The following is a 12754-nucleotide window of genomic DNA, read 5'->3' on the forward strand; positions in this document are numbered from 1 at the left end:
AAGCACTGGGGCAGTGTGCGAGTGTGAGAGTGAGTGATAACCAGTGTGAGCAGGATAGTTCTGTGTAGCCCCCGAGTGACTCGATGGCTAGGAGTTGAGAGGGGCACCCTATGCGGAGAGGAGCGGGTGCATGAGTCTGCCTGACTCCACGCTCAGGGAGACTAATGCAGAAAGAGGTGTCACGCCGGTTTTAGATATCTGGCTGGGTCCACAATCTGGGTGCAGGCAGAGGCTGGGGGCCACGAGGGGGAACTTGTGCCTGCCACCCGTGCTGCTGAATGGTCTGCGTGCACGCAGTGCTCCAATAACAGGTGTTGGGTAGGAGATGCGCAGCATGAGCAATCAGGAACAGAGCGGGCAGAGTCAGAGTACAGCCTCACCCATGGGCAGAAGATGGGGGCACTCTGGGATGAACTGGCAGTGGGAAGATGGTAGTGAAGCAGGAGAGCTCACAGCCCGCTGGCTCTGCATCTCACCAGGAGATACAGGCTCTAGGGCACATGAAAGTGAGCACCAGTCCATGTGTTCATGTCTTTCACCTAAAAGACTCTATGTGACTATTTACATCCAAATACCCATTTTGCACAAGGACATACCTAAATGAGTGAACTGTAAAAAAAGGCAGAAAATACTGGGCTGGGAGTAGACAACTGGGTACGGCAGGCAGCATGAAACAGCACCCTAGGTGCAGAGAAGGTGCATAGTGATGGCTGAAAGAATGTAAGTTGAGCCTTACCTACTTACTACACTCTGGTTGAGGATGTGGTCACAGTGCTTACCAGACTTCAAGGGTTCAGCAAGCTGCCCTGCACCTGAATTTGAGGTCGCCCACATCCCGCTGCCAGATGAGTCATTCACTCCGCTGGTCTCCATGTGGTGAGGACTTCCCCGACTGCCTCTGGTCGGTTACAGCACTGTGCAATTATTCTTGCACACTTCTTATTTCCCTTACCTGGGATTAGGATTAATAAAACTGGGAGTTATATAGTCCCGCTCGTTCGCTGCTTCCACTCCAAGGCACTAAACATAATTTTTAATATAATATCTTGAAAAACGGAAGCATCTTTTATATTCTTGATTGATGGCTTACTTATCTAGACAGACATAATAGTGAATATCCGTTTGCCCTGAAGAAGTCCTTCTGATAAGGACGAAACGCGTTGGCTGTATCTTAATCATCCTGACTATGTTTTAAAGACTCCATTGAATAAAGGAAGACATTTTTGGAAGAATATTTTGTGGACATGTATTTTATATAATCCGTTGTCCAATTCGTTATGTGGTGCATCTGTGCTAATGGGTAAAAATTGTTACATTCCTGTATGGGGATCTTACTGTGACAGTGGGTGTTTTTCAGTGTTCACACTCATTTTCTGGGTAATGCCACACCACTTATACATAGATAAGGGATAGCGGGTTAGGTGCAGAGGCCTATGGGGTTCCACTGTTCACCCTATTTCTTTTCTTACAGTGCTCACCAGACTTCAAGGGTTCAGCAAGTTGCCCTGGGCCTGAACTTGAGGCCACCCACATCCTGCTGCCAGATGAGTCATTCATAGTGCTACTTTGCAAGCACACGAGTTCTAGCCGCAGACAGTGGTGACTCTTCCGGCACATGGCGGTGTGGGGCCTTGAGCACAGCATGGCCCACCAGGCTGAGGTGCACTTCTTAAAGAGAGGGTGAGACTGTAGCAACAGCCGGGTGCTGCAACTCTCTGAGATCTGTAGATGGACTACTTGGTGACCAGTCAACAATGGAAACTGTATACGAAATGAAGTGTGCCGAGCCAAAGCATGATGGACACAAATCCCGAAGGGGGCTCCCCCAAATAAGCTAATGGGTGAAGGGGGCTTGAAAAGCCCCTCTCTTTATATTGTTTGGTATATGGTGTTTTGGCACGACCTTTGGCAAACAGCAAAAGCTCTCTGTAGCCGAACTTAAAAAGTTACGTAATCATACAGGATTGCAGGGATGAGGATTGATTGTCTCGCATCAACTTATTTTACCAAAAGGTCAAATACATCTTCTTGCTGGTACTCCAAGGGATCAATATCTGATTTGGGAAGGGTCTATATGGAAATAGGTTCATGTTATTTGTAAACAATCCTGCTTTCTACTTTTGAATGTTTTCCAAATCTGAAACATGTTACTGTATAATACATTCTAAATTATTAAGGAATCTTTATACAGATAGAAACACAATTCTTTCAATCTGTTTTCTTATTCAGAGTTACTTTCCATTCCAGAAAACTGTTCCATGACGCCCAGCTCCATATGGAAACTAAAACTTGACAGAGCTGGGTAGGATTACACACTTTAAGCATCACAGTGAACTTATCAGCCACAGTTACTAAGGGTCACAGCCGTACAAAAAGGTACTCTGGAACTCTTCTTCGAACACGGGGTACGCTAAATGTGTGGATGTAAATTAAACTGCAGAAAGAAGCATTCTCTGTCTGGTCTGAATTAATCATTCAGCCGTGTGGAGGTCCAGTCCTTACCCGATCCAGAAAGCACTGCATGAACCACTTAGTGGTGTAAATCCCCGTGGACATCTGTTCTTTGTCCTAAGGGGAGAGATAAAAGGAACAGTCACTTCACTGGTCAGAGAGACATACAAGTATCACAGGTCCAAAGTCAATATTCCCTGCACCAGGCTTATACTAGAGGGAGACTGAGTACAGCAAGAGCGTAAATTGATCAACAAAGATCCACAAGCTGTATCTATGCTGCCAGCACCTTCCTGAAATAGGTCTATGCAGGCTCTTGCACACAGGTATTGATTGGACACTCATGTCTGCTGAGAATTATTTGTGTTCTCTTTTTCTGAAGCCTTTGTATCTGATCATTGGTCAGACAAAGGTACTGAACCTTGGAACTTGTTTGTTAATGAAACAAAATCAAGTAAAATTACTAGAATGGTCATTAGCAATGATGTGCTGCTTCCTTGCTCTGTTACAGAGGTAAAGAACAGGTAGTTTCTGATAAAACCTTTTACATGTACTTAAGTATTTTTAAGATCTGTGAGTGATATGACTACAACATCCCTCATGACAGCAGACAACAGTGCCATGCTCTTGGTGAAGAAGATTAAAGCCTGTTGGTAGGGGTTTATAAAAGAAATCAGGCCCAACTAACGTCAACCTGTGGAGGAAATACTTTTGTCTAGTATTCACCTAAAAATACACAACAATGCTTCTTTCATTCTTACCATGTGCTTCTTCAGCTTTGGAAAAAGTTTGCTCAAGATCTGCTCATGATGCGCTTGAAACCGTTGCAGCTTCGGGAAGCCAGGAATGAAAAAGCCTTCCAAAGACAGAAAGAGAAAGAGTAAACTAACCTTCAGAGCCACATTTTCCATGCAGGTAGAGTGGGCACATCAATGGCCAAATGCACGCATCTACCAATGCCTATAAGAATAAAATAATTTCTTACTAAAACTAAAAGTAGCAGAACAATAGCACGGTTCATCAACTGCTTTTTGGCTCTGTACATGCTAGTGACCACCTTCTAAAATTGGAAAGTATCTTCTTCCCAGATCCCAGGCAGTTTTTGGGGGCTCATTTTTCTATTCAGTGATTTGCATATGCCTTATTTATTGCAATTATCCCCGTGGACAATTTCTCTGATTTATTTTGGTAATCTAATTCCCATTTTCCCTTTCTACAATCACCATAAAACCAATAAAAGTCAAAGTACTCTGGATGCCTCATTTTGTCTCGGTGCTTAGCTGACAAAATATGAAAAAGCCTATGTCGGGTAGCTTCCCAGCTTTCTGGAGCACTGCTGGTTTAGAACAACCAAAATCAATGTTTTCCTTATTCATGTACGCTCTTGGTAAGGAGAGAACCGCTTTAGCAGTCAGATATCTTATTGGGGCACAATGTATTATTCACAGCACAATATGTTCTTCAATTATAGGCAGAAATACAATTTACACTCAAATATTTGTTGATAAGTTCTAAGTTTGTTTTCTCTGTGACAGGATTCCACATGCAGCAGGCCTTTGCCCAACCCTTTCACATTAATCTTAGGGTTGGGAGGAGGAGGCCCCCTGGGAGAAGACCCATCAGCCACCAATGTGTAGGATGTAAGAAAGTGGATGGGGTCTTCTGAACGCCCTGTTTCCCGCAGCCACACTCCAGGTCAGGTGCAAGTGGTCTTTTGCCTGAAGCATGCCCCCTTGCCACTCTCATGAACAGGAGTAAGGTACATTTAGGCATGCTGTCACCTTCCCCCCACCCACCTACTACCATTGGCAGGTAGTCACTGGGCATACCCCCTACACTCAGTGAGCCCTCCAGGTCTAGGGGCAGATTGTCTCAGAACTGATTGCGTGCCACCCATCTACTCCCATTAAGAGGTAGAGCATGGCAATGTTCCAGTGGGACCCTCTGACCAGGTGTATATGTGCTCTGAGCATGCTACATACCACTCGAAATATCCCATGATCAGTAATAGATGGCTCTATACATGGCACATGTGTGCTAGTCCACTTCATGACCAGAGACAGGTGATGTATGGCCAGGCCATCTGCCACCCTGTCACCCAATGATCCGGGCAGGTGATGTGTAGAGAGACCGATTGCCACCAGATTCGTTGCAGCCATTGGCAAGTACCCTCTGACCTTTCGCCCTGCCCCCACCCCCTGCCACACCCTTACCAGTGACAGGTAGCCTCTGGGCATGATGCCTGTCACCCTGCCAACCAAAGACGTGTGTCTGAGAGGGGCAGGTTCTAAAATATTTGATTCAGTGGGAAGACTTCAGTAGAAATGGGAACATATCCGAATTTCATCTGTTGCATTTATGCGTAAACTGAATTTAGAGCATAGAGTAGCATAGATTTGGGGTGGGGGCTTTAAAAAAAATAGTAAACAATTAAAGTAACATACACTATAAGTTAGTGACAATTCCGAACCCTAGGCAGCATCGTAAGGATAGTTACTGCAACAATTGGAGAAACTGCCACTGTAATGATCCACAAGAGTGCAGTGAGCTCAATGTTAAGCTTCTGATCATGAAAAGCCTTTAACTTTTCCATATGTTTTAGGAGATGAGAAAATACAATAATCGTCTTTCAAAATGCTGGGAAAGCTTAGGCCAGGACACATGAACTGCTGGAACAAGAAGCTCTCTCTGGAACAGCACTGTGTGGTGAAATACAGAGTCCCCCACTTGCCTGCAGAACCTTACCATGCATTGCATGTCTCTGATTGGTCAGCAGCTGAGCCAGTGCCCAGAAAGCATCCTCTTCGTTCAAATACATCAGCAAGATGGCAGCGATCTGGCTCATTCCTTGGCAGTAGCTCACTTCCTGGAAACAAGAAAGAAAGAGTAACCAGGTTGAGAAGTTACTGAAGAGACACACAATTCACTTGTAGGATTTCTTCTTGGATGACTGACGGGAAGCATCATGAAATGATGAGGAATCGCAACTCTGTGTCCACACACCTGTAGGTAATCATCTGCCTTGGGACTATTTTATCCTGGCAAAGCAATGTCAAAGTGCTTAGGGCTATAGAAAGGGAGCGGCCCTAAGTGTTGTGTGCATCTGAAATCAGCTGTGAAGAGAACCAGGATGTCCAAGTAAAACCATAGTACTGATTCTTGATATATTTATTTATTTATTTTATTTATGTGTTTTATAGAGCGCGAACTTGACCCGTTAGGGTATCAGAGCGCTTTACAGAGTCATAGAGTTGTACAAGAGGCATGGGATCACAAGAGTATACCATAAATTAGAGAGAGTGGGGGTGGGGTGGGGTACTGAGTACAAGAGGGATGGGAGTATACAAAATACAGTTAATATTACAGTTGCTGAGGACTGGCCCCAGGGTTCTTGGTAGGGCGAAAGGTCGACGGAGGGAGGCAATAGTCTCTGTGGTGGTTGGGGAAATGGGGTTTAGTCAAGGAATTTACCCATGAGGAAGGATTTGGCCTCCCTTTTGAAACGTGCAAGAGAGGGGATTCTTCTGATGGCGGGTGGGAAGGAGCAGGCCCGGACTGGCCGTTGCGGGCACCGGGCAATCCCAGGGTGCGCCGCAAGGGTGGGGGCTGGTTTTGGGCCCTGGGGGCAGTTTTTGTTTCAGGGCCGTTTTTGCAGCTTAGCTGCAAAATCGGCCCTGTAACAAAAGCGGCCGAAAACCAGCCCTGGCTAAGAGCTCGGTCGCACCCCCAGGGGGGCAGGCCGAGCACTTTGCCAGGGCCGGTTTTGGATCTCAGTCCGGCCCTGGGAATGAGTTCCATATTCTTGGTGCAGCCCCAGCAAACGCTCGGTTATAGGTTTTTTTCTTCCGAAAGCGTGCAGGCTGGAGTAGGAGGTCACTGGCAGACCGTGAGTTTCTGATTCCTCCGGATACCACAGGTTTCTGTGCAAGATATGCAGGGGAGTTTGAGTGTAGAGCCTTGTGTGTGATACATGCTAGCTTAAGTTGTATTCCAGCCTCGAGAGGAAGCCAATTCAGCGCTTTCAGAAGAGGAGAAATGTGATCAAAGTTCCTTGTGTCGGTAAGTAGTCTGGTGGCTGCATTGATCCAGGCTTTTGAAGGTGCTAGGGAGATCTTGGGTAAACCAGAGAGGGTGGAACAGCCATATTCCAGTCTAGAAATGACTAGTCCTTGGATTGTCAGTTTTAGATCGGGAGCGTCAAGGAAGGGTTTCAGTTTCCATAGGTAGCTCAGGTGGAATCTGGATGATTTGGCTATTGAGTTGATGTGGTCTTGCATGTTCAAGTTTCAATCCAAGGTTATTCCCAGAGATTTGGCCGAGTCCATAATGGTCGGTGGACAATTTAAGGCTGTGATGGCTTTAATCCATGTCTGGATCTCAGGGTCGGTTTTAGGAGGGGAAATTAGAAGAAATTCTGTTTTCTTTGCGTTTAGTTTGAGTTGGTTGGAGGAGAGCCATTGGAGGGTCAGCTTCAGTGCCTCATTCAGGGAGAGAATCTACTCGAGAGATGAGATTTTGATGTAAATCTGAGTGTCGTCGGCGTACATATGGTAGGAGATATTTGCGGTGTGAAGGACTTCGGCAAAGGGTTCTAAATAAAGGTTGAAGAGGGTGAGGGACAGCGTTGATCCTTGATGGACTCCAACCATGACCGAAGAGGGAGCGGACAGGTTGCCCTTAATTAGGAATCTCTGAGATCGGCTTTGGAGGAAGGATTTAAACCATTCAAGGACAGGCCATCTAATCCCATCCTAAATTTGAGGTGTTCGAGTAGCTTCTCATGGTTGACAGTGTCGAAGGCCGAGAATATATCTAGGAGGATTAAGAGACAGGTTTTGCCTTGGTCAAAGTCTTGGAGGGCATCATCAACAATGTGGAGCATGGTGGTTTCAGTGCTGTGTCCAGGTCGGAAACCAGATTGGCACTCATCGAGTAGGTGGAAGTTGTTGATGTGATGACTTAGCTGCAGTTGCACACATTTCTCCAGCACTTTAGCTAATAGAGGAATGTTGGAAATAGGTCTGAAATTGTCTGGGGAGGCTGGATCCAGCGACGGCTTTTTCAGAATGGGGAGGACTTGGTCTGCTTTCAGGGAGTCAGGGATTGATCCCTGACGGAGAGAGGCGTTAATTATCGCAGTCCAGATAGGAATAATAGATTGGGCGGTGGCAGCTAGACAGTTAGAAGGGAGCGGGTCATTAAAATGGTTGTTCGGGTTTAAGGTGAAAGGATTTTGGTGACAGAGTCTTTGTCATATGGAGTGAAGTTGGTCCAGTGTGCTTGATTCTTAGGTGAGGTCTGCTGAGGCGGCGTGTGTGGAGGAGGCAGGTCAGGGGGCAGTAGAGATTGTGAGGCGGAACTCAGTTCGTTGCCCAAGGTTTTGATTTTGTTTGCAAAAAAACAAGGAGAATTCTTCGGAGGAAATTAGAGACTTGGGGTTTTCCGTCGATGTTTTGGCCAGTTTGTTGGACTGGTGTTTGATCAGTTCAAAGAGTTTGCGGGGTCTGTTCTGGGCGTTCCTTAGTTCTGTGTGGAGTTGAAATTCTGACTTAGTGCATATGCGTGTAGATTTTTGTTTTTGTATCAATGTAAATCCAGTAAATTCCTGCATTAATGACAGAGTCTGCTCTCAATCTTTGGGGTCAGTGTTCAGACTACAGAATTAACAAACTGTACTGACGCCTGTCTCATTTGAGGCAGCCAAATCGTTCTCCCTACAGAAGAATGCTGACATGGAAATGTTTAGCATCTAACATAACATCATTAGCAAACCGTAACAAAAAAAAAAAGTACAACAAAATTCTGATCAGTGGCATTGGAGTACGATTACTCATTTAGAAAAATACATAGATTTACCGAGAATACATTCGGAGTATCATTGAGACCTACTCATTCCAGTAGACTCGCTATCTAATAAAATCTCTATGGGGCAGATGTACAAAAAGATTATGTATTCGCAAATGGTGCAAATCGTTATTTTGGCCCTTTTGAGAATGCAAAATCCCCATTCCTTATGTATGAAATTCAATTTGATCATTCTTATGTGCAAGTTCTTATTTTTGGTAATCGTTATTTTAGTATTTCCAAATAAGGAATTGCAAATTGGAAATTTCCAAATTACAATTTGCAATTTGTATGTATGAAGCATTTCCTTATTACGATCAGTCGAAAAATGCAGTTTTAGGAAATGCAATTACCACCAATTCAAATTAGGTGCTAATCAGGTGCAACCTACATACACTGGCCGAAAATACATTACACCCTTTCACAATGGTGGGATTGCATATTCTGGTGAGCATGAGAAATTTGGCTAGTATGCAGAGAAGTAGAAAAGAGAGATTTTTGGGGTTAAAATAACCCTTTTTGATCAAACTGAGGTGGGGATATTTATTACGTACAGCCTTAGTAGTTTTTTTTAATTTAATAGCTGATTTACACCCCCTGCTACAGACCCCAACATACAGAAGCAATACTATTCCACTGCATGTGCTGTGTTGCCAACATCTTTTAGCTTCTGGAAGTTACCAGGGAGTAATAGCAGTTGCATAAATAGTCACTCCCTCAATATACACATTGTGTGTGATGCCTCTTGTATAATACCGGACCTTGTTTCCCAATTTCCAGGTAGCACTTGTGATTCCTATAAGTTCTGCCACAGTAGGATATATAATAGGAAGATGATTTTGGCGGCAGGTTTCTACTTGATAAGCCTGTATAAAATGATTTTGCACCAAACTTACAATCCAATCTAAAAAGCCATACTAATGTCAGCTTTCTTTACTGTTTAGGAGAGAGTGCCTATGCACTATGGCATTGGATCTTAACACCATTTTTAAATCCAAGTACCGGAAGTGAGTGGAGACACAACCGTGCTCACAGAACTACAGGCAGTGTTATAAAGAGGAAATTTGGAATACTAAAAAAAAGACGCTTCTGGTGTCTGCACAAGACTGGTGGAGCACTCCAGTACCGTCAGAAAACATGTGGCAAAATCATGCATATTTATGCAATGTTGCATAATCTTGGTATGAGGAGAAGTCTTTACAAAGTGGAGATTGATTGAGATTCAGATCCTGGGGATGAAATACCACTAATACAACAGCAACAGGATGCGTCTCGTGCTACTGAGAGGAGAGCATGTCATTCAGAGATCACTTCTAATTATTTTTAATGCACGTGAAGAGCAAATATGCTAAATCAAAACAAGACAAAATTTTCAAAAACAAAAATCATCACCTTTGGGAAGAGTCCAGAGAAATTCACATGGAAATTGGGAAACAATAAAGTGGAGTCAGTAAACTCTTATGTTTATCTGGGCAATAATTTAGCCCCTGTACAAAATCTAAATATGTTAAAAACACCACTACTAATTGTTTAAAAACAAAAATCATAACCTTTGGGAAGAGTCCAGAGAAATTCACATGGAAATTGGGAAACAACAAAGGTCGAAGTATTCCTTTTATTAAGGAATCATAACTATTTTTTAAGAACAAAAATATTTAGCAAGAACCAATATTTTCACTAGTGTTGATTTGTTTGGTAAACATTATATTAAGTCAAGTGTACAAGAAACCAGACTAGTGTTTTCTTCTTCCTCTGCTTGCAGTACGTTTCTCAGCAGTACCTGCCTGTGGAGTATCACAAACGTCTGTACTAGATGTACTATGGCGTGTATGCCTAAGAATTGATACATCAGGCACAGAGAGGCTAATTAGGCTTGATGACTCTTCACTATCTCCTACCTCTAATTCAGTAGACCCTGATATACTAGTGGTTTACATATTTTCTAAGGCAGATGTAACCAGCACTATGTCATGTGTACCTCACTACAGCAGTGTATAGTAAAAGTTTTTTGTATACATTTAAAAAAAAAGAATTATTACAATACCCAGTAAGTTAAATAGCACATGAAAACATAAAACATGTAGGATAATTTCAGATACATAAACACACATTATTAAAAGTCCTTTAGAAAAGTCCTGGAATTAATAAAAGATACCTATACTATCTTCAGTGCATGAAGTTTAGTCCTTTGCCTTTGCATACTCGTTAATTGTATTATCATTAAATGTAAGTTTTTGTAAGATATATTGTGTCAAAATACCAATGAAAGTGTTCGATTGTCACTCAAAACAAGCTGTGGTGGCCTCCTTTGTAGTACGCAGTGATTGCTTTCTGAAGCAGGGCAATAAGTATTCACTTTGAAAATCTCTCAACCCAGGGAAAATGCAGATGGTGTGTCCTTGGGTTTCTTTTTGATAATTACAGGGTCTACAGTTAGGAGAACTGAATGTGGTTTTCCAGGAATCTTCTAATTCTTTCCGCTGAAAACATAGTAGGTGGAATCTAAAACATGTTTGCCTTGTTGGTGCTTAAAGATTGGGATCAAAGTGCTTCTGGTTCGGCTGAAAGTATGATTCCACGAGTTGCTCTACGTGTTTGTATGCTGATACTTTGACGAGATCACTAAGATGAAAGTACTTCTGTAAATTTCCCTGAGGATTATCTTGCTAGCAAACTGTTGCATCAACAGAAAATACTTGATCTGAGGTAAGGTATGATCTTGGAGAGCAGAATTAATTTGCTGAGAAGAGAGAGACAAGCTGATCATGGTGTTCTTTACCAGTTCTTGGTATATCAAGCTTCTCAGGAAGGCATGTTTGTGGAGCCACAATCACAGAAATAATCATTTTTCTGACTTAAGTGGGCTACCTCGATTGATGGAAGACTTAGTTTGAGTCTCATAATTGCGTGAGGTATGGCTCTTCTTAACTAAAATAAAAGACAAGCATTTTGGATAAAAACTGTTCTAATTTATTTACTATCTTTTCATTTGATACTATTGATCCATAAGTCCGGAGTGGAATACGTTTTGCCCTAAAAGCAGTTATGGTGGGCCTGAGCGCATGCCCTTCATAAGTTTATGCAAACTTTTTTAGAGCTTTTGTTGTCATGGTGGTGTTTGTTTTTAACATATTTAGATTTTGTACAGGGGCTAAATTATTGCCCAGATAAACATAAAAGTTTATTGACTCCACTTTGTTGTTTCCCAATTTCCATGTGAATTTCTCTGGACTCTTCCCAAAGGTTAGGATTTATGTTTTGCTGATATTTTCTGATAGACCATTCCTCTTGCTGTAGTCATTAAGAGCAGCAAGTTGATTCTATAATCGAATCTGAGTCTGAGAGCAGATCACATGGTCGTCTGCATATGCCAAACATCTAAATTGTACGTTTTCTAGTTTTGATGGGAGGAATTTAGGTTTTTGCATGTAATTGCTTATGTCTGAGATGAACAATGAAAAGGGAAGAGGAGCTGAAACGCAGCCTTGTTTAAGCTTGTTCTCAATGGTAATTTTGGCGGAGATGTGCGGCAAATCCGAAAGCTTGATTTACATCCAGGAATTGAAATGTAATGCAATTATCAAGTGGAGCAAGTTAAGATCTGCACCCATTTCTCTAAGCTTCAACCAGAGACGATTGTGATTTACATATCAAATGCAGTCGAATAATCCAGAAAACAGACATACAGTGATCTTCAATATAAGAAGCATCAGAGCTATGATGTTATCTGTGGTTGCACAATCTGTTCTGGACCCCGGTTGATATACCAGCAGCAGGTTGTTACATGTTATCTATTCTGTTAAATGTAACAGTAGGTATTTCACAAAACGTTTACCTTCTGCATCTAGGAGGGCTATCAAGCAGACGTTTACTGGGTCTTTTTGGCTTCCAAGTTTGTGAAGTGGTTGTATTTTTGATCCTCGTGATGATGCTGGTACCTTTCCAGACAGCAAGACAAGATCAAACACCAGTTTAAGTATATTGCTCCAAATCTTTGGATCCTGTTTTAATGTGGCAATTGGGATCTGATTGGGGCCTGGGAACCCGAGAATTCGTGCTTGTAGTTGTTAGACCTGGCATCTTTGGCGTGGTTTTCCCCTATCTTTTTGCCTCTACCTCCTGTATTTTTGATGCTGTGCTGGATTTCGTTTTTGCTGGTTTAGATGCTTTGGACACTCTGCCACTGCTGATCAGTGCCAGGGTATAAGTGCTCCCTATGTAAATGTTACTGTGATTGGATATACATGATTGGCATATTTGTATCACCATGAAGTCCCTAGTAAAGTGCACTGGGTGTGCCAGGGATGGTGATGACAAATGCTACTAGTGGGCCTGCAGCACTGATTGTGCCACCCACATGAGTAGCCCTAAAATAGTGTCTCAGGCCTGCCACAGCAGTGCCTGTGTGCAGTCTGTGAACTGCCATGTCCTCCTGGTCAGTGTCCCCACTGACCAGGAG

At 43.0% G+C, this 12754-nt stretch overlaps 1 protein-coding gene across 3 annotated transcripts in view; it reads right to left on the reverse strand.

Moving 5' to 3' along the window:
• The window catches only part of LOC144823924 (uncharacterized), a 523537-nt gene that overhangs the window by 33890 nt on the left and 476893 nt on the right, over nucleotides 1-12754 (reverse strand). For all 3 annotated transcript variants that reach the window (XM_078682843.1, XM_078682842.1, XM_078682844.1), the window contains 3 exons: nucleotides 5197-5317; nucleotides 3213-3307; nucleotides 2503-2568 (listed from right to left, as the gene is read on the reverse strand). In XM_078682843.1, the coding sequence (XP_078538969.1) occupies nucleotides 2503-2568; nucleotides 3213-3307; nucleotides 5197-5317 (282 nt within the window). The remainder of the gene's footprint in view (nucleotides 1-2502; nucleotides 2569-3212; nucleotides 3308-5196; nucleotides 5318-12754) is intronic.

The sequence above is a fragment of the Lissotriton helveticus genome, chromosome 3_1, assembly GCF_964261635.1.
Source record: "Lissotriton helveticus chromosome 3_1, aLisHel1.1, whole genome shotgun sequence".
Taxonomy (NCBI): Eukaryota; Metazoa; Chordata; class Amphibia; order Caudata; family Salamandridae; genus Lissotriton; species Lissotriton helveticus.